The sequence below is a fragment of the Ictidomys tridecemlineatus genome, chromosome 10 (genome assembly GCF_052094955.1).
Source record: "Ictidomys tridecemlineatus isolate mIctTri1 chromosome 10, mIctTri1.hap1, whole genome shotgun sequence".
Classification (NCBI taxonomy): Eukaryota; Metazoa; Chordata; class Mammalia; order Rodentia; family Sciuridae; genus Ictidomys; species Ictidomys tridecemlineatus.
Window position 1 is genome coordinate 65,962,675 of NC_135486.1, and position 20,872 is coordinate 65,983,546.

The following is a 20,872-nucleotide window of genomic DNA, read 5'->3' on the forward strand; positions in this document are numbered from 1 at the left end:
GGAGGGGACGCGCTGGTCCGGGCATGGAGGCTGGGACATGGTCCTCTTTCCCTCTCCCTCCTCAGTGGAGAGAGAGGACCAATGTGGGACACCTGGCGCCCCGCATCCCTAGGGACTACTTGAGACCAGGGGTCAAGAATCCAGCTGGAGACTGGCAGCACAGGGAGGGGCTGCTTTCTAGCCACATCCAGCCAGCACAGTGGGGACAAAGCCGCAGAGGGCTGAGGGCCACTCAGGGAGGGATTCCTTCTGGACACAGTGACTGAGCTCTCTGATCTGGAGTGACATGTGACTGCCATTCCTCTGCTCCCTGGGTGCCACCTCTCACTGCTGTGATTCTGAGACTCCTCGGGGCTGTTCCCTGTCATTGGAGGGTCCTCAGCAATGCATGCCACTGCCCCCACCCCGGGGAAAACAAATTCAAGAACCAAGAAGGGAGGAGACACCGCGGCATCCCGTAAGCTCTTTGCAGAGACTCAGTGGCTATTCCTAAGGGAATCCCGGTTTCCAACTCGGTCCTTTCTGGAGTCCCCTAGGCAATACCACTATCTAGCACCACTCCCCGGCCAGTCCTTGTGCAGATAGAGCACGTGCTGTGGTCCAGGGCCAGCGGGGCAGGTCCTCTGAGGCAGAAAGAGCAGACCCATGACAACACAGGCTTGTCTTGGGGACAGGCCTGTGGAGGCAGCTCCGGAACTCACCTCCCCAAGGTGTGAGTCCCCCAGCGGTCCTTTAGTCTCCGGGTTGGCAATTATGATCCGAACCCCAGGAAGAATCTGTTTGGGAGAGGAGGAAAACTGTTGACAATAGCTAGAGAGGCAGAGGGACAGACGAGCCCGCTGCCTCTTGAAGGCTCATTCAGAAAGCACCAGGGCATTATGTGAAGGGCATGTGCCACGATATTACGCTTTCAGTGTCACGGTGCTACCACCACGTGTCTGTCAAGGGACCTTAGAAAGGAGTCTTGATCGTCAGTGAAGCTGAAATGAACCAAATCTGCTGAAAATCATGCAAAGAATTTTGAACCAAAACATGGTGAGGGATGTACACCCTTCAGGGCGGCCTGACACAGAGGGCTTTTCTGTTCTCTGGGGATTTCTTTATATTGACTTTAACATCAGAGCACACAGGCAATGCCTGTGGTCGGCCCTAACCTTGGGTGGGGGCACAGCATGAGGTTGTCGGGATGAGTGTGACGTGGCTCTTGCCAGCAGCACAGGAGCAGGCTGCTTCTCGGGTAGCTGGAAGTCAAAAGCTCTGGACCCTCCTGGAGAGCCTGGGGTTCTGACCAGAAAGTCGGTGCTGACACCATCTCTTCCCACTGCCCCCCAACTCGGGCCGCAGGGAGCCCCTGCGGACCACCTTCTATCACAGGGAAGGCTGGCGTCAAGCCTCTCTGCTCAGGGGACGCAGGGCTCAGCAGAGCTCCGAGCTCTCCGAGAGCAGTCTGCAGAACCTAAGGTCCACTCTTGCAATCTCAAGTGCAGCCTGCCTCCTCCAGCAACTCTCAGGTCACATCGTGGAGGCAGGGCAAGCCACCTCGGTGAAAACATGGGACCCTGCAAGCCATCAGGCTGCACACAAAGTTTGACAGCCCTGTCTCTGAAGCTGTGTCTGCCACTGGGCAAGGACAGTGCGGAGCCCCCGCCATCGTTAGGACTGGCTTCGCAAGGTCTACCTTGAGTCACATAGACACAGATTCTGAAAGGTCCAGAGCAACACAAGATGCTTTCAGAATTATGCCAGTGAAGAAGGGTTCTGTCCATTGGGGCCAAAGAGAAAGCAGGTCTTCACTTAGGTAGAAATGTATACCGTGCTCTTTGGGTCTCTGAACGATCTGACTCCTGTGGCAGAACCTTCACAGCTGTCCCTGATACCCATTCTCCACCTCCTCCCACAGTTGTAGATACTTTGATTTACCCTGATTGAATTCAGATTTCAACACCATAGTTTACAACCTTCCTTTGAGCTAGGTCTGATCATGTGACTAAATTCTTGTCAATAGTGTGTAAGCCTAACACAGCTGCGGAACCTTTCTTGTGGACTGTACCATTCTGTTTACGTATTCTGTTTTTCCTCCTGCTATCTGGAACACAGGAACGATGACTGGAGCTGGAGCAGCCATTTCAGATACACTTTTGGGAACAGAGGTCATGCCTAGACAGAAGGCACAGGCCTCCTGGTCACTTCACAGAGCAATAGATGCCTATTTCCCAAATTTTACAAGGGGTGGGTGGGGAACTTGTTTAATACATTATAATCTTGATGCTCTATACTCATGGCTGTAAGTCCTGGTACATTGTTTTTAAGAAAATTTTTGGAAAAGAAATATTCTGGAAAGCACACTCACAGAGGTGTGGCCTTCCTCTCTCAGTACTCACTTTTCCGGATTCCATCAAGGGCAAGCTGTGAGGAGATCCTCTTTCCACTAGCCGGACTCTGCAAAGGGAAACAGACAACATTACTCAGTCAGTGGGATTTCTGTACCACTGGCACCTTCTGCCGCCCAGGTTAAAGGGCGTTGATTCTGAGCATTAACCAACAGCAACGGCAGGACTCCTGACAGGACAGACGGCCCCACAGCAGAGACCTGTGCTGTCAGGAATGTGGTGAGGACATCAGCAAAAGCCTCAGAAAGAGACCAGGGCACAGTTCCGGATGTGGGAAGTCTGCACTTAACCCAGGTTCAACGTGGCATACGCACTGAGAGGGGAAGAGTCAGGGTTAAGTGGCATTCTTAAAGAGCTGCCAATCACAAAGGGCAGCGACACCTGGTCCTGGAGCACTCACGCTCTGCCCAGATGCGGGCCACACACGCTGGCCAGGTGGGACCCATGGGCCACAGCAGCCCGAGGCACCTCCTTACCCAAGTCTGCCTTGGCCAATTGGGCAGAGAGCAAAACTCTTTAAATTAAAACATATTGAGGCTGGTTTGTGGCTTAGTGGTGGAGTGCTCGCCTAGAACGGTGAGGCACTGGGTTCCATCCTCATGAGTGGGCACTGAGCCGATGCAGGGTGGGCACCCTCGAAGCCCACCGCCAGCATGCTCCCAGGAGGCTACCGTGAACAACCAGCTCTGACAGAAGTCGGCCATGCCAGGGCACGAGATCAGAAGCTGGCACTTTCCAAAAGAAGTAATCAGCGGTGCACTCCAACGGAGGTGGCTCTGCCCTGCTCATCTGGAGGTCTGTGCTGCTGCCCTGCATTGTGCGGTCATTCAAGTGACCGAGCCAGGGTCCCATGGCTAGCTGGCTAACTGTGGATTCAGACCCTGGCGACTTGGTGGAGATAGCAATTGAGAATGGGGGCCAAACCAGCTGGGGAAAATTGGCAGCCGGCAGGGGGTGAGGGTGAGCAGAGACAGCCAGAGGGAAGGATGAGAGCGTGAGGCCACCTCACCTCAGCATCTGGGGCTGCTGCTGTCCAAGGTGGGCGGCAGGACATACAGACCATGCAAAGGCCACATGACGAGATCAGGGAGTGGCCCTGAGCTTAAAATGTTTGAGGGCTGTTTTGGACGTGCCGTCTGTTTCTGTCACCCACTCTGCAGCACTGTATTCAGGTCCGCAGAACCCCTGCTAGGCCTGGGGTCAGAGGCACCCAGCAGCTCTGACAGCTGTGTCATTCCTGGGATGACTTCAGTCAGGGCACCACAGTCTCACCTAGGAAGCCCGGCTATTTGAGATAAGAACATGACAAGAGAATAGTCCTGGACTCTGTCAATGTCCAGGACTACAGGCCTTGGCCTCCTGGCTCTCTGCCCATCTCGGGGAGGGCAGGCAGGGAGCAAGGCGAAGGCTCTCCCTGCAGGCACACGGGCCAGGCCTGCCCTCTGCCCCTTTCGGATTTCTCTCTCCTGCCCTTCCCCTGGGTGACCCTCAGCCTCCCAGGAGACAGAGATGGAATCCCAGCTGAGCCTTCGTCTGAAACGTGGGCTACACGGAGGGTCCCTGGTGCATAACTTCCTCTCTGTTCAGAACTGGAAGGTGCTTGCTTCTCTTCTATCACAGCAGGGGCAGGGCAGAGCGCTGGGATCTCTCAGGCTGCCCTGAGTGAAAAGCCCGAGGTCTCATCAGGCAAGGCCCCCCAAGGATCCCTCTAACGACACAAGCAACAAAAACACCCACAACCCAAGCATTTGCTGCCTCCCAAGTGAAGGAAAAGACACCTCTGAGAGCTGGAGCTGGGGCTGCAGCCCACACAGCCAAGGGCTGGTTTCCTCAAGGCCTACAGAACCCGCAGGGAGAAAGATGGCCAGGGAAGCACCATGGACACAAGTGCTCTGCAGGGCGAAAGTGTGAGCCCCAGGAAGACCCAGGTCACCCTGCTTGACACAACCTCCTCGGCCCGGGATACAGCTCCTAGGCGGTCAGCTGTTGCGCAAGCTGAATAAGCTGGGTACCCCGGATGACCAGGGGGCTGCACCCACAGTGTGAGAGCTACAAATGACACAAGGTGGTGGTGGCTCACATCTGCTCAGTTAGGACCAGTCCACCAGATGACACCAAGTCAGCCAGCTGACCCTGCAGAGCAGGCTGGCCGGAGTGAGGCTGGGAGGGAGAGAGGCATCTTGTCCTCACGGAGAGACCACACTGAGACAGAACTCTAGTGGAGGCCATCTCCCGTGGAGTGGCACACGCCTCCCTGGTAAAGCTGCCCAGTCTGTTTCGGACAGTCTAGGAGCCCATTCAACAGGTGTGGGAGCTGGACTTTGCTCCCACTTCTCTTGCTGCCTCCCATGTCCATGTCTGTAGCTGGACAGGCCCCAGGAGGTGAGCGCAACCCGTCGTGGCTGGGCGTCCTCTGAAGAGTACACTGGCTGAGCCGAGTGCTTTTCACATGGAGACTGCAAAGCAACTCAGCTGGTGTCTGCATCAAGTCCGAAGCCTGGACCTGTGCCCCATCATCCTTCATTGAGTCAAGTATAATCCTGGGCTGGGAAATGTGTTCCCTGTCCTCAGCTGTTAAGCAGACTTGAAGTTTAACCTTTCATTACAGAAGGAGAGCACTGAGGGAGGTTGGCCATCAATTATGGGCTCTCATGCTCTCTCCTGGAACTGGAAATGAGCTGACCCCAGGTCACCATGCTGTATTCCACTGAAAGGGACACCTTGGAGCCCAGAGCCAGCGGCTGGTGGCACAGCCTTGGGTGTGACAGGACACGAGGGCTCTGAGAGAACTTTTGGTACCCTTCACCCTTGTCATCACTGCCTTTGCCTGAGCAAAGCCACAGGGTTATATCCCCTCCAGTCCTACCCAGTCATGTGAAGAAACACTCTTCCTCTAGGATTTTCACCAAAGGGGCAAGGAGCCATGTCGGAGCCCACGCAGAGGGATGCACACAGCCACCCTCCCCTGGGACCCTGCGCTCGCCGATCCCCACATGACTAGTTGTGTCCATCAAAACACTGGTTCTGAAGACATCTTAGTAACAATGACAAAGCAAAGCCACATGATGTGCCCAGCAAAGGAGGGTAGAGACAGGACACGGTTTCTCCTGCCGGAGATGCAACCACTTCAGAATTACCAAAGGTGGGGCCGCTCAATGCTGCGTGGCACGAACGTGGTGTGGGGAGCACCCTGATGCAGACGGTCAGGAGAGTCAGGGGAGCCACCCTCCACGCTGCCAGCACCGCCACCCCTGTCCTCTGAAGTAGAAGATGAACATCCTCTGCACCCTCTACCTCGAAAACCAGCACGACTCGAGCAGCCACAGGGGAGGGGGCAGGACAGACCCAGACCAGCTAGTCGTGTAAAATGGAGCTGCTGTCTCACCACTGCTGGCATTTAAGGACAGGCTGCTGGAAAAACCAACCAAAACTTTTCATCAAAATTTTAAATCATATATTCCAAAAATAATGTGGAGCAGCTAAAATACTGAATATAATAAGATTGTTTGAACAAGTTTTTTAAAAAATTCCCCTGAATGAAAAGGGAAATCCAACACTCAAAAACTCTTGGTTAATTAATATCAGTGCTATGACTAAACTTCATCCTCAGCTTCCTGGAAGCTGAAGCAGTACAAGAGGAGCAGAATCAGGCAAGTTTTAGTGTCAAAGTTTGGATCATAACATATTATTTTCTTTGCAACAAGCAATGCACATAAGAAAGGATCATTGAAATCACAAAGAAAAAAAATCTGCAAATTTAGCACTAAGACATTGCATTCACACTCCCCCAAAACCACTCACAAGATAACAAAATACACCCAAAGCACTATTATTTCTACAGGAAGGTTCTCCCAGGAATCAGGACAACCTACACATTCCAGCATCGGATGACCTACAGTGGACATTGCTAGACCAACAGGGAGCGGTTTCTAGCATGAAAGTCCAGGTGCCAACCACCTGCAAGTGAAGGAGACGAACAGTTCATCAGAGAGAAGCACCTATGTAGACTCTGCCCGCCTTCTACACCGCCTCCTCTCTAAATCCAGACTCTTCTGTCAGACTACTCCCCCACCAATTTTTTTTAAAGACTCAATATGCTTTATTTTTCAGGGCAAGTTCATATTTAAGAAAAACTAAATGGAGAGTAGGAGTTCCCATGTTCCCCTACTATAAACCCCAATCTTAAAACACATTTTTTTTTTTTTTTTGGTACTAGAGACTGAACCCAGGGGGCACTTAACTACCAAGCCACATCCCTAGCCCTTTTAAATATTTGATTTAGAGAAAGGGTCTCATTAAGTTGCTTAGGGTCTTGCTAAGTTGCTGAGGCTGGCTTTGAACTCTCAATCCTCCTGTTTCAGCCTCCTGAGCCACGAGGATGACAGGCATGCTCCACTGTACCCAGCACACCTGACTTTAGATGTAGTTAACGAACCAACATTGAGATATCATTAACTTGCCATTTATTTCCACTCCCTTAGTCCTCCCTAATGTCTCTTTCTTGCAACAGGACCTCTTCAGGATCCCCGAGACATTCTTCTCCTTGGGCTGTGCAGGCCTCTCAGAATTACCCTGTTCTGACCAGGACAGTCTAGAGGATGTGTGAGAAGCTTCTCAGGATGCCCTTCATTTTGGATTTGTCTGATATTTTTCTGGTGATTAAATATGTTACAAGGTATTTTGGAGAATGCTCAGAGGTAAGTGCCCTTCACATCAAAGGTCTTCTCACTGATGGTGATGTTGACCTTGTTCCCTTGACTGAGGTCATCTTTGCAAGCTTCACCAAGTGCACTCCCCACTGGCCTCTTCAGAAGGCATCACAGTGTACAGGGTGACTCACCCTGACTTTTGAGATGAGAGACAAGGAACCTCATGAAAGGAATATCTTCTGCCCCTTGGGACCAAGCCCATGTCTGCAGGGAAGGTAAGTGGGCTCATGTCCCACAGGGCCATAGGATTCACCCAAGTGGTATAAATGCACAGAAGCCAATCAATTCACAGAGAAGTCTGCACACAGCACCGCAGAGAGGAGCAGGGGCAAGCGTGGAGAGCCTGGGAGGGTCTTCTGGATTTTGCTTCTAGGCCCCTCCTGGCACTGGTACACCCCAGGCTCCAGGCTCCAGGTTCCAGGTTCCAGGCTCCAGCTCCATCTCCGCCATCAATCACTGGTAGCTACAAGTCCTACCCTTCTTCTTGTTACTTCTCACCCAGGAGGTCTTAACTAACATGAGCCAAGTTTTCCTTTTTTAGTAGGAATAAAAATACTTAAAAAATAATTCTGGATTTTATACATGTATGAGCATTGTTTCCAGAAAATTCTGCTTAAAATTCCAATTATAGAAAATAAGCAGTAATGAAAATAGTAAAAAGACCACTTGTAATATCTCCTCCCCAGATTCCTCTATCACTCCTGTTCCACTCCCTTTGCTTTATCCTTTGTACTAGTTCTTTCTCTCCCCATCATTCTCTCCCTTCCTCCCCTCCCCGCCTCATACACACTTCTTTTCCATCTGAGGACAAGTCAAAATCGTCATGACCGCTTTACTCTTAAGCATCCAGTGTGTGTCTCCTCCTAGGGATCTTCTCTAACATCATCACAGAGCAGGTGTTGGCTACAGGTACTAACACTGATCTGCTGTGTGACCCACAGTCTCGGTGCCAGTTCCAACAGCATTCCTTACAGTTCCCCCTGTAGTGTGGGGCTCATCCTGCGTCACTGCACTTAGCTATCCTTTGTCCTTTTAGTACTGGGGATTGAAACCAGAGGCACTTAATCACTAAGCCACATTCCCGGCCCTTTTTATTTTTTACTTTGAGATGGGGATTTAAGTTGTTTTAGTTGACTTACTAAGTTGCTGAGGCTGGTTTTGAATTTGCTATCCTCCTGCCTCAGCTTCCCAAGACATTGGGATTACAGGCGTGCGCAACCGGATTGTTTCTTAAACTTGCATTAATCAGGGGTATTTCCCAAGTTATTTTTGTCCTGGATTACACTGACATTCTACAGGAATACTGTCCCTTCCTTTAAATAATATAATTCAAAATTATTTAACCCAAAGAGGATCAATGATCTAAATGCAACAGTTAAAACTATAAACTACTAAGAGAAAACATTGGGGGTAGGTGGGGATCATGGCTCAGTGGTAGAGCGTTTGCTTCACATGTGGGTTCAATTCTCAGCACTGCATATAAATAAATGAATAAAATAAAGGTCTATCAAGAGAAAACATTGAGGATATGTTTCCTGACACTGGATTTGCCCATTATTTCTTGGATGAGATACCAAAAGCATAGATGGCAAAAAGAAAAAAAAGGGTAAACTGTGCTACATCAAAACTTAAAAAGCTCTGTGCATCAAGGGACACCATTGGATCAATCAGATGCAAAAGAGAGCCATGAAACACATGGAAAGATTTGCAAATCATTCATATGATAAGGGGCTAATTCATAGCTAGAATATCAAGGAATTGCTACAACTCAACAACAACAAACAGTTAAAAACTGGGCAAAGGACTTAAATAGTCACTTCTCGAAAGAAAGTATATGAATGCTTAATAGCAAGAGAAGATGCTCAAAATCATAATCACTAATGAAAAGCAAATAAAAACCACAAGGCCCAACCACACCCCCATGAAGATGGCCACTATCATTAAGCCAGGAAATAAATGTGACACGTACAAGACACTGGCACACTGTGCACCGCAGATAGGAACACACAGGGCCAGAGCTACTGTGGAAAGCAGGACAGGGACCCCTCAAGTGGTAAGGATGGGACATCCACATAACCCCTCCATCTCCAAATGGAAAGAAATTCTACCTCTGTCACAACACGAGTGGACCCTGAGGGCATTACACTACACAAAACACAAAGACTCCTCATCCAAGGCAGAGTGATCAAATACATAGGGACAGAAAGGAGGATGTTTGGGGAGGACCAGGAATGAGGGGGATTAATGTTTAATGGGGACACTTTTGATTTGGGATGGGAAGAGTTCTGGACATGGACCAGGGTGATGGCTGCACAATGATGCAAATGCACTTAATGCCACCGAACTGTGCACTTGAAAACAGTCAAGACAGCACTTTTATCTGCATTTTACCACAATTGAAACATTGAAAAACATTTCAAAAATCATTTGAATATCCTTTTGGGGCAGAAACACAAATGGCCAACAAATATATGAAGAAAATGTTCCACACCATTAGCCTTTAGGGAAACACCAATCAAAACTGAGATTTCATCTCACTCCAGTTAGAATGGCCACCATCAAGAACATGAATAATGATTAATGCTGGAGAAGATGAGGAGAAAAAGGTGCACTTTCCCACTGCTGGTGGGACTGTAAATTAGTACAACCACTTTGGAAGTCGGCGAGGAGGTTCCTCAAGACGAGGCATAGAGCCCGGTACGACACAGATCCACCACTGCTCAGTATTTATCCTAAAGAATAAAAGTCAGCCTACCGTAGTTGACATATACGCACACCCACATTGACAACAGCAGAGTTTAAACAGACCAACTCTGGAACCAGCTGAAGTGTCCATCAATAGGTGAATGAATAAAGAAAATGGGCATATGTACACACTAGAGTTTTATTCATTCACAGAATAGAATGAAATATGTCATTGGTAGGAAAATGGACATAACTTTAGATCATTATGTTAAGCTAAATAAGCCAAACTCAGGAATTCAAGGGTCATATGTTTTCTCTCCTATGTGGAAGCTAAAGAGGAAAAGGGAAAAGAAAGGTTGATGATCTCATGGAAATAGAAGGGAAATAGGTAGAGGAAAGGGACTGGGGGAGGGTGGCGGGAACACTGAGAAATGATATTGGCCAAGCTGTACTGTTGTATTGTGTGCATGTACGAACACGTGACAACAGATCCCACCACCATGGACCACTATAATGCTCCAATAAAGAATATGGGGGAAAAATGAAATAAAATATCTTCTGGGGTTCCTCATGGTTTGGGTTCTTAGTGAGAAAGCTACGGGGGACCGTCCCCTCACGGGGACCTCCCAGGAGCCTGATGAGGTCCATCATATCCCTCTGAATTTTGTTTCTAAGCGTGTTGATCCTTTTTTAGCAGAAAATATCAGCATACAATTTTGAAAGCACATGCCCCTCCACAGAGGCTGGCTTGCTTTCTCCTTTGGCTTACAGATCTGCAGAATGGCAGGCAGGAAGGGGCTGAAGTGAGGGACAAGCAACCTGCAGAAATGAATAAAGCAGGTGAGGGCTGAGGCAAAGCACCATTCATGATGTCTGTCACTCTATCACCACCTGCTGACACAGGAAGGGCACAGAAGAGACACAGCCCTGAGCAGTGTTCGTGCTCACCTCTGAGCAGAAAAGCAGCTTCTCCACCAAAAGGGCATAAAAGGAGCGTCTGCTTATTTAAACAAAAGAGGAGCCATCGTGCTGTCCCTAAAGCCAAAGAACATCATCAAGTGATCCCAGGAGGTGCTTGTTGTTACTGGGAGAGAGATGGTACTGCTGCCACCAAGAAGGGCCAGGGGGTTTGGCCTCTCATATTTTAATAACCTCTACCATGTCATGTTTGCAGATGGACAAGGGGGAACACCAGGGCGTGGGAGGAGGGGCCCCCTCAGCCTGGTGGAGGGTGGGGGAGGCGGAGGGTGGGGACAAGCTGCAGCCTCAGGGGCTCCCAGAAGGGGCAGGGACTGGACATCCACTTCTGCAATCCCCTCACTCAAAAGCCAAAGAAACACTTAAGAAAGACTTAAGGTCACAGAACAAGACAGAAGAAGAAATTCGAATGAGATTTAAAGACTAAAAGTAGTCAAGATTTTAGGGTGTGACTTTGGATGGGAATTTTTAAAAAGCAAAGATTAAAGAATTACAGCAAAACGCTGGCCTCTGCTGGCTCCTGGCCAAGATTCTGGGGCAGGCCTAGGAGGCTGCCTCTGGGCCCAGGCTGGTGTCCCGGGAGGAGGGCATGGATGCACTCTCACATGATCTGGTGCTGCATGGTGCCTACAGCTGCCCTCTTTCTCATGTACCCAGGAGACTTTGAGGACTGTGATTTTAATCAGGCCCAGGGGAGAACGGAAGCAACCCCACAAAGACTGACTCTCCTCAGAGGAAATTCACATCCAACAACCACAGCAGACACTGCACACAATGGACGCTGTTCTTTCACTTTTCAGTTGTCTCTGTTAAAAGGTCACCTGACTTTCAAGAATACTTCACAAGTACTGTTCTATCAATCACAAGAACCACGCCACACTCACGATTCTGTGGTATTGTGCTGGGCCCAAACAACCAATTAGAAAGCTGCTTTCGTGCTGGATGACAGCCAAAGCCGAAATCAAGGAGGAAAATGTGTGTGGATAATAAAGATGAAAGGCAAATGCAGCAGGCCCTGCATGTCAGCAGGTCTACATCAGTGGACATAGGCAATCGCAGACTGAAAATGGTTTTGGAAACTGCATGGGATATTCTCTCATTATTCCTTAGACAATATAGCACAACAATGACTTAAACAGGATGTGCACTGTGTTAGGTATTATAAGTAATCTAGAGATGCTATACAGTATTTGGGGGATGTGCAAATGTGCCACCATGTTATAGAAGGGACTGGAGTATATGCAGGGGACCCTGGAATCTAATGCTCTCAGAGACTAAGACACAAGTACAAACGAGTGAGTCCACATGATTCATATGAGCATGGGAGTACATGACCATGTAAGACATCACGTATGAGGCTCACTTGTCAGGCACTGTCCCAAGCACTGGAGTATGTTAAATTTGAATCCTCACAACAATTCTAAGAGTACGTACCACTACCACCATTTTACAGTTAGAAAGTGGTAGAACTGGGCCCAGAAGTCAGGGCTTTAGCCTGACCTAACCTCACTGCACCCATCATGTCAGATTTAGCACAGCCAGAGACTAGGTGAGGCTCAGCTCTGGTCCATGAAGGACTGTGGCAGCAGGTTGAGGCCGGCACAAACGAACAGCAGCAGGACTCCCATGCCCACTGTTCATCCCAGGACAGTGCGATGCAGTCAGAGGCTGGAGACGGGAGTATTCAGCAGTGAATTGTGAGCTCCATGTAAGGACCCATTCCCATCTGCTAGGGCCAGAGGCCACAACGAACTAAGTGATGGGCCAGCTGCTGACCCTGGCACGATCCCAGGGAATCCTCATATACACTCACATGCCCTCCACCATGCAGACCTGTGCAATTTTACACACCTGCACACACACAACTACACACAACACTCAATCACAGACACTCATGCATGGGTTCACTCACATTTGAAAACCCTCAATGTGAAAACCCTCATGCATTTTCAAAACATTAACTTACATGTCAACACATGTATACACATGCCTGAAACACACAAACACACCTGCAGCACATCACCTGCTCACATTTGTGACACACAACACCCTTGCAAACTCACATGCACATTTGCCCACATACTGTACTTACAACATACTTATGCACAAACATAACACGAGGCGCACACACTAGCACACACATTCATAACACACTCCAACTCACAGGCAACACATTCATGCTCGTACGCTTGCATATGTATCACATACGTGTATACACAACACACACACATGCATATATGCCACCCCTACACACCAGGACTGACCTAGCAGAGGGCCCCTGATTTGCCCTTCTGTCTCAATCTGTCCTTGCTCCTCCCATGCTGCTGCTGATGAAATCAGGTCCATAGATCTACATTTATTCTCTGCCTGCTTTCTTCAGGATCAGGATCTTGATCCACAGGTAACCACTGGCTGGGAATTAACATAGTATCTGTTTATAGATACTACGTTAATTATGGCTTTGGGTTTCAAGTACTGAGGAAGCTAAGGAAGTTTTCATTGTAGGTCTTTATACTAACATTGCTTTCGTAAGATTAGACAAACTGTTAAAACTATTTCTTTAAATATGTGAAAAAAGGGGTTGGGGATTTAGCCCCGTGGCAGAGCGCTTGCCTAGCATGCGCAAGGCCCTGGGTTCGGTCCTCAGCCCTGTAAAAAACAATTACTAAAAAAGTATAAAAAAATACAAAAAAGGATTAAATATGTGAAAAAAATAGTTTTCTTTCCTTTCTAAAGCTTAAGAGCTAATGAGTGATTGACTGTGAATTCACTTTATATATATGTATAAAATATTTTTAAAACTAACAAGACTAGCATTTGCTTTCAGATTGCTTCAAAACATTTCATTATGGGCTGGGGATGTGGCTCAAGCGGTAGCGCGCTCGCCTGGCATGCGTGCGGCCCAGGTTTGATTCTCAGCACCACATACAAAGAAAGATGTTGTGTCCGCCAATAACTAAAAAATAAATATTAAAATTCTAAAAAAAAAACCAAAACAAACAAAAAAACATTTAATTATTTTCCCCCTTGTATGTGTGGGGAATACCTTTATTCAAGATACAGGGATTGTCTCCATGGAAACCTATAACAAATGCAGATTGCCCAGTGCCCACCTTAGGGGCTCCAAGAATAAAATGGGTATTAAAGGGGCTAGGGATGTGGCTCAAGTGGTAGCATGCTTGCCTGGCATGCATGAGGCACTGGGTTCGATCCTTAGCACCACATTAAAAAAAATGAGTATTAAAAATAAAGGTGTAAAATCAAGTAGAAATGGCTAACACACCTATGTGATCACTTGCTTCCACCAGGCAGACCTCCTTGTGACTCTCCCCAGCCTTCAGGGAGCCGCCCCACAAGGGCTGATAAGTTAACCTGCCCCAGGTCAATTACATGGTAACTGGGCGGGTGCCTAGGACTCCCATGTGAATGTACCATTAAAGCAATAGGAAAAGTAATTAATCCTTGAGACAGAGCCTAATACAGCTGAAGTGAGAAAGCCACCACTCCATTCTCACAGGAATAGTCACAGGAAAGAAACAGTCTCCTTACAGCCCTCCTGGTTCATGTCTTCCAGCTGCTGGTCTTGCTACAGGCAAGTGTGTTACCCTGAGGGCAGCACCTGGAACACTGGCGATGGAGAGGTGAGGCCTCTGTGGGGAAAAATGCCACCTGGCCACCCAACCACCACCCTCCATCTGACAGCTTCCCAAGCTCCCCTGACAGACAAGTGTGTGGAGGCTCCAAGTCTAGGAAACCCCACTGTGATCACACCAAAGAACAGAGATGGACCCAGGCTGAAGGTTGCTAAGGACAGGCCGAGCAGACACATGGGTCTGTGTACACCACCTTGTGAGGAGCAGGCTACGGGGCCACTCTGGGGGAGTAAACAGCCTTGTCCACTATCACAGGTAGTGTGCTGCCCACCTGGGGTGTGATATGCTCACCGGCTGAGCTCTGAGCTCCAGTCTCAGAGCACTCTGTTTCAATATGCCTACAGATTACTTCACAAATTAGGGCAAAACTTCACTTGGAAGGATCATTGACCTGGCCAGGATTAAAGAAGGAAGGAAGCCCATCCGAGGACGAGACTGCCTGCTCTTTCTAGCACAGCAAACTGATCTGAGGCTCAGTGTTTCTTCTTTATCATCATAACTGCACTGGCTCTCACTTCCCTTTCCTGAGTCATACCCCTTCTCAACGGATTGGCTGCACTGAAGAGAGTCAAAAAGTAGCTTCAAAAAAACCACTGGTCAAAGAAGCTCCCGGGATGCTGTGACCTTTTACAAAAGGGAAAAATCTTTAACTCCAGCCTCCGACCTTCTCTGATTTCCAAGGTACTCTTAACACAAAGTTTAGCAGTTTTTTTTGCATAGTGCATTATAATTTGTTCTCTATGAATTTTGAGGGCCAGGCCAGACAGAAACGCATGACATGACTGAAGCGAGTCTCTGATGGAACAGTCTTCACTTTTTGAGGAAGTTATACAAATATAAAATTACTTTCAAATACTTTTTATAGGAGGTACAATAGGTTTGTTGTAAAGCCCAGAAGTCATCACTTGGAAAACTACACTCCCGGAACAACGTTTTCATTGTCCTAAGTCTCTGAATTTTGAAAATGTTCTGGACTGAGCATTGCTGAGATGCAGCCAAGGGTTCGGGGGCAGCCTCTTCCTTTGGGCCTTGGTCTCCAGTGCCTTCTGAGGGGCTGCAAGCACAGGGCCCCTCACCTGCTGATTCCCTAACTGCACAGCACATAGGTTTTTTGAACAGGCGGTTCACGCAGATCCACTGGGGCCAGGTGGGCAACTCTAAGTGACACAGGTAAACATATGGTGCTTCTCACTTGGGGCACGATTGACAATGTCACTTGTCCTGTGCACTGTAGGAGGTTTGGCAGCACCCCTGGCCTCCACCCACTAGATGGCAGTGGTACTGTCCACGGAATCACCCAATCAAAGATGACATCAGGTGTGTCCAGACATCCACTGGGGGCATGAGAGCCCTGCTGAGAATTGCTGATGAGCCCAGGCAGCGTTCCCTGCCCAGGGGCCAACGGGGGTCTGCAGGGCCCTCCTGGCCCAAAGAGTTCTGAGGCCTATGGGCCTGCCCTGCCCATCCCAACACATTCACAAACATGGGAACTGGAAGCTCCCAACACCAAAGAGCACTGCCCAGTCCCCACCTCCTGACCAGATGTCAACATTTACTGTGGCAAGCGACACAGTAGGTATTGGATGGGTGTTGATGGGTGAGCAAATGAGAAATGCAGGGTGAGCAGCTCAGTGTCTGGCACATGGCAACGAAGTCACTGAGAGCTGGCCACACACTATGAAAGACAATGATGTGTGTCAAAGTCTGCCCATCACATAATGCCTGGACACCTGCAGAATCATCAAACCAAATTATCCACTTCAGTGCGTTTTAACAGGTCCCCTCTCTTGGGGCATCTCTAATGGTCTTCTCTTCTTGCTTCACCCCTCATCCCCAGGCTTCCTATCTACACAATATCACCTTTCAGGCTTGCTTAGGCGGTCGCTCAACAAGCTGCACAGAAAAGGCAACTTGACTTCCACTGGAACTTTCCATGGACACTCCTTCACAAGTGCGCAGAATGCTGATATGTTTGAGGTACAAAATGCAGCCTGAAATGGTCAAGGACAGAACACACTGCCTGCCTCCTGGTGAGCTGGCAGTGGCAGTGACTGTGGCTGCTCTGCCAGTACCTCCAAGTGCTACCTGCAGTGCTTGAGCCAACTTGCCCAAGTCTCTCACTTTATCCATAAGATAATCACACCGAGAATGAGGTGAACCATGCGGCTGCTCCTCCTAGGTGGGCACCTGTGAGCCAGGCAGCCAACTAGAAAAAAAGAAAAACCCACCAGGGTACCATACCTGTCATGTCTCAGGGCTCTCATGTCAACATAGACAGTGGTTGGGTCAGGTCCTGAGGTCCCCTGCAAGCAATGACACAGTGTGGTTAACTCAAGGTTGTGTGGAAGAAAATTGGGTCTATGGCTCTCCTAGCTGGTAAGCATTTCTTGGGTAAAACCTTAAACTGAGGACAAAAACTAATGGTGCTAAACACACCTCTCCAACACAACTGTTAACTTTTAGTTTGATAACCTCAATTATTAAAGCAATATCTTATTTGGATAAAACTGGACTTTCACATCATTCGACTATCAATCATTCTTTTATATATATATATATAAAGACATGGACCGCATATTTTGCCCACTGAAAGAAATCTGAAAATGCTAAGAAAATGGCTGGCCAGCAAGAGCAGCCTGTCAAGGATATGAAGCTTCGTCTTCTGGGAAGATTTAATACACGCATCCAGAAAGGGGTATTTTTAGTGTTTGAGATACTGCAGCAGACGTGTGACGTGAATTGACAGATTGAGGAGAAGGACATGAGAGATAATTATTTTGTTCCTGTTAGTTCCACCTGTGCCTTAGTTCTCCAGACTTGGGAGGCTATTTTTGTCTGTGTCATAAATCAGGAAGGTGGCATGTTCATCCCTGTCAGCTGGGCAGGACCTTACGGTCAGAGCCGACTGTGTATAACAAGGCAGCCCAGGACTCTTCTTGCACCGGAAATCCCTTCAAAAGATACGCTGGGTTGACTTCTGGCCAGCAATCGTGCTACTGGGTGGCAGTATTAAGGCTACAAGTGGAACCAATCATTTCTTGGGGGAGGCAATGCAATACCTCAGTTGACAAAAAAAAAAAAAAAAAAAAGAACCCACAGCTAATTTGTCCAAAAAAGGGGATCCTTAAGAATTTATTTGAAGAATTAACACTAAAATTCTTCAGGTGAGAACCTTGACTTTTGTACCAAAGACATGTTTAAATATAAGAATAAAAACCAGACGACAACGTTAAAATGTGCTATGCTACTTGATAATGCTGGGATCTTACTACCAAGGTAGGAAAAAGAACAGCACATGCACATTAGCCCAGAGATGCCCCTGCAGGGATGGTGCAATGCAGAAGAGGGCATTCTTGCTGACCTAGGACCGCTCAGTGACTCTGGGTTACAGACTAGCATTGAGTGAAGGACTGATCTGATATTCTATAGTGCCAACACGTGACCATAGATGGCCAATCAAACAAACAGCAAATCAAAAAATGGGTCACTAAGAAAATGATGGAAAATGGAGATGAATCCAAACTGGCAAAGAAACCACTGATTATGCACAATGGAAGAACAGCACGTGCCACACAGAGGAAGAGACCTGTGCAGCGACATCACCCTGGGGGGCACGGGGTCTAGAGACCCTCAGTCAATCTCACTCAACTTCCAGTCTGTCTCACGGCTGGAAGCGGGCAAGGCAGGAGGTGTGTGGGTGGGTGGTAGGCGCTGCATGGTGAACAGAAAAGTCCCCTACCTGCTCGGCCAGGGTCCACAGCCTGTGGGGCTACAGCAGCAGGAGGGGGAAACAGGAAGAGAGGAGAGGACACCAGACCAACAGAAACCAAAACAATCAACACAGACACACAAACAACACAACCCAACAATAAAAATGGGATGAAAAAGAGGGTTGGGAGGGGAGATGCAGAAAGCAGAGAACAAAGTAAAAAGAAGATCAAAAACAATGTCAAATATGGAAATCACTGAAATTAATCACTGTATCATTAAAGGCTAAAAAAAAAATTTAAAGATGTCAACATATCCACAGAGCAGCAGAGTACTAGATGATTACTTGGACACATGGACGAGAGTCATTTTTGGTAAATGAGGAAGATGCGTCATTACAGGGCAGTTTGATTTTCTGGTGTTTTCTGAGATTTCTCTGAGGGATGTGGAGTATGCATTTTAAAGCTGTTGACTTTCTTCATGGAAACATTATCAAACTTCTGATTATGATAATTAAGTCTATAAATTTTTATATCTAAAATTGTGGAAGCTATCCCTACTCATCTATAAAATTTGGTAAAAGGAAAGTAGCCATGCTGGGCGCAGTGGCGCATCCCATAATCCCAGGGGCTCAAGAGGCTGGAGCAGGAGGATCAACAGTTCAAAGCCAGTCTCAGTGAAAGTGAGGTGCTAAGCAACTCAGTGAGACCCTGTCTCTAATAGGACAGTGGATGTGGCTCAGTGTTCCTGAGTTCAATCCCCGGGTCCGAAAAAAAAAACAAAAAACAGTAACAACACATTTGAATTGGGAAGGGCCAAACTGCTGGGCTCTCACACAGTCCAGCTCAGCAGCCCCGAGGAATCATCTCAAGTGTCCGACACCACAGTGCTGCTCCCTGGAGATGCACTCACTCCTCTTTTCCTCTCATCTCCATGGTTTGGGCACCTGCTTGCTGCTACATCCTCTCCACATCATGGTGGGAAGATTCCAGACAGCAGCTCAGGCCTGCTACTGGGATGCAACATGACCTTCCCTGGGCCACTTGGGTATCTTCTAACATTCCCAGGAAAGCAGAGAAGGCAGGTTTTCACAGTCACCTGCAGGAACACCCATGGTCCTTGGGTTCGATCACCCAGCTGCCCGCACACCCTACAACTACCAGGCAGACACCAGATCCTGGCAATCTTGTCTTGGGTTGTGGTTTGTTAATAATACCAGCTAAAAATTTACCTCTCAGAGCAGAGCGGAGTCTGTAAAAACAAGACTTAAAAAAAAAAATTCTTATTCCATTTTTCTGCCACTAGTTCCTTTGTGGTAGTTATAGCTCCTGCTCTCGGCATCATTAAAAAAACAGGCAGGACGTGAAGAAAATAATTGGGTTAACTGTGTACACAGTCTGAAGGTGCAGGGGACTTTCACTGGGTATATTCAAGCCAAATGCAATGATTTAAATTTCCTTCATGACTCCTTGAAACCTAGATATTAATTGGGGGAAAAAAAACAGTGTTCCACTCTAAATTATTCTAATTCACAAATTTTTATAAAATGGCTTAAGGAAACACTTCATAAAAAAGCCTGTGTTACTGGGCCCTCATTTTGCTTCTTATATACAGGTAGAAAACAATGACTACAGCCCTCGAGGTCTGAGTTAACAAAGAGGTTAAAGTACGGATGTTTCTCAGTTTCAAAAACCCAACAATTCAAAGTCCAGTTCCTAGACTTTCTAATTCCTAGACACATTAAGGAGTACAAACTCAATGAGATCTTCACATTGCTACAGAACTCAGGCCATTACTTCCTTAAGTGAGGAGATTCTTACTAATAAATATAATTGTCCCTGAATATTTAAAAATCATCAAATAGTTGCAAAAAAAAAAAAGCTATCCATTCCAACTAAAGTTTATTCCAAAGCAAAGAAAGCATTTTTGAAATCACAAGTTATGTTAATTAGAAGAGGATGAACCTTAAAATTCAACTGTATGATAAAAATGTTATACATACTAAAGTTATTTTCTCACCGATATAAAAGTGTCATATCCATTAAGTATTGTTTATGAATAAACAAACCTTACCTTTCTTGCAGTTCTAGGGATCAAATCTAGGGCCTTGCATGTCTAAGCAAGCATTCTACCACAGGGCTACACACCCAAGCCCTTAAATGAACTGTATGTAAATCTCAGCTGAACGTATATAGACTCATATCCCAAATATCAGCAAAGAAAACCCTCGACATGGGTGCTTATTGGAACACTTCAGCTGATCGGTGATTTTATTATTCAGTAATTCAGTCATTAGTACAATTAAATACAAACACCAGGAATGAAACAAGTGGAAACTCATGGGGCAAACAGTCCCAAGGCTGGTACGGTGCTCGCCTGCCACCTTATGTCTGAGGAGACAAAAAAAAAAAAAAGCCTCTATCATGTCCCCCAGGACCAGCAGCACTCTCCAGATTGAGATGGAAAATGCTACAAAATCTGGCCACTGCTCTATACTCCAATTTCCAAGAGCACTTCTCTATCCACACGAAAAGATGACAGGCTTGGAGGAGCTTCCGAGGTGTGCTGAGGGACCATTCCTAGGACAGCCATAGCAAGTCCCTGCCAAGCCCCCTGAAGAGGACCAGGACAAGAAGCCTTGGCACAGTCCCGTCACCCCTCCCTTGCCGCACAACTCCAGCACTACCTGCCTTTCCTGCGACAGGGAAGGTGCACAGCACGAGATCCTGACCATCTTCCTGTCTCGGCA

At 47.6% G+C, this 20,872-nt stretch overlaps 1 protein-coding gene across 7 annotated transcripts in view; it reads right to left on the reverse strand.

Moving 5' to 3' along the window:
- Dip2c (disco interacting protein 2 homolog C) overlaps positions 1-20,872 on the reverse strand; it is a 361,933-nt gene that overhangs the window by 10,466 nt on the left and 330,595 nt on the right. For 5 of the 7 annotated variants that reach the window (XM_078023128.1, XM_078023125.1, XM_078023124.1 and 2 more), the window contains 4 exons: positions 18,155-18,184; positions 16,657-16,718; positions 2,382-2,439; positions 702-776 (listed from right to left, as the gene is read on the reverse strand). In XM_078023128.1, the coding sequence (XP_077879254.1) occupies positions 702-776; positions 2,382-2,439; positions 16,657-16,718; positions 18,155-18,184 (225 nt within the window). The remainder of the gene's footprint in view (positions 1-701; positions 777-2,381; positions 2,440-16,656; positions 16,719-18,154; positions 18,185-20,872) is intronic. The other 2 variants (XM_078023126.1, XM_078023129.1) reach the window with 1 other exon arrangement.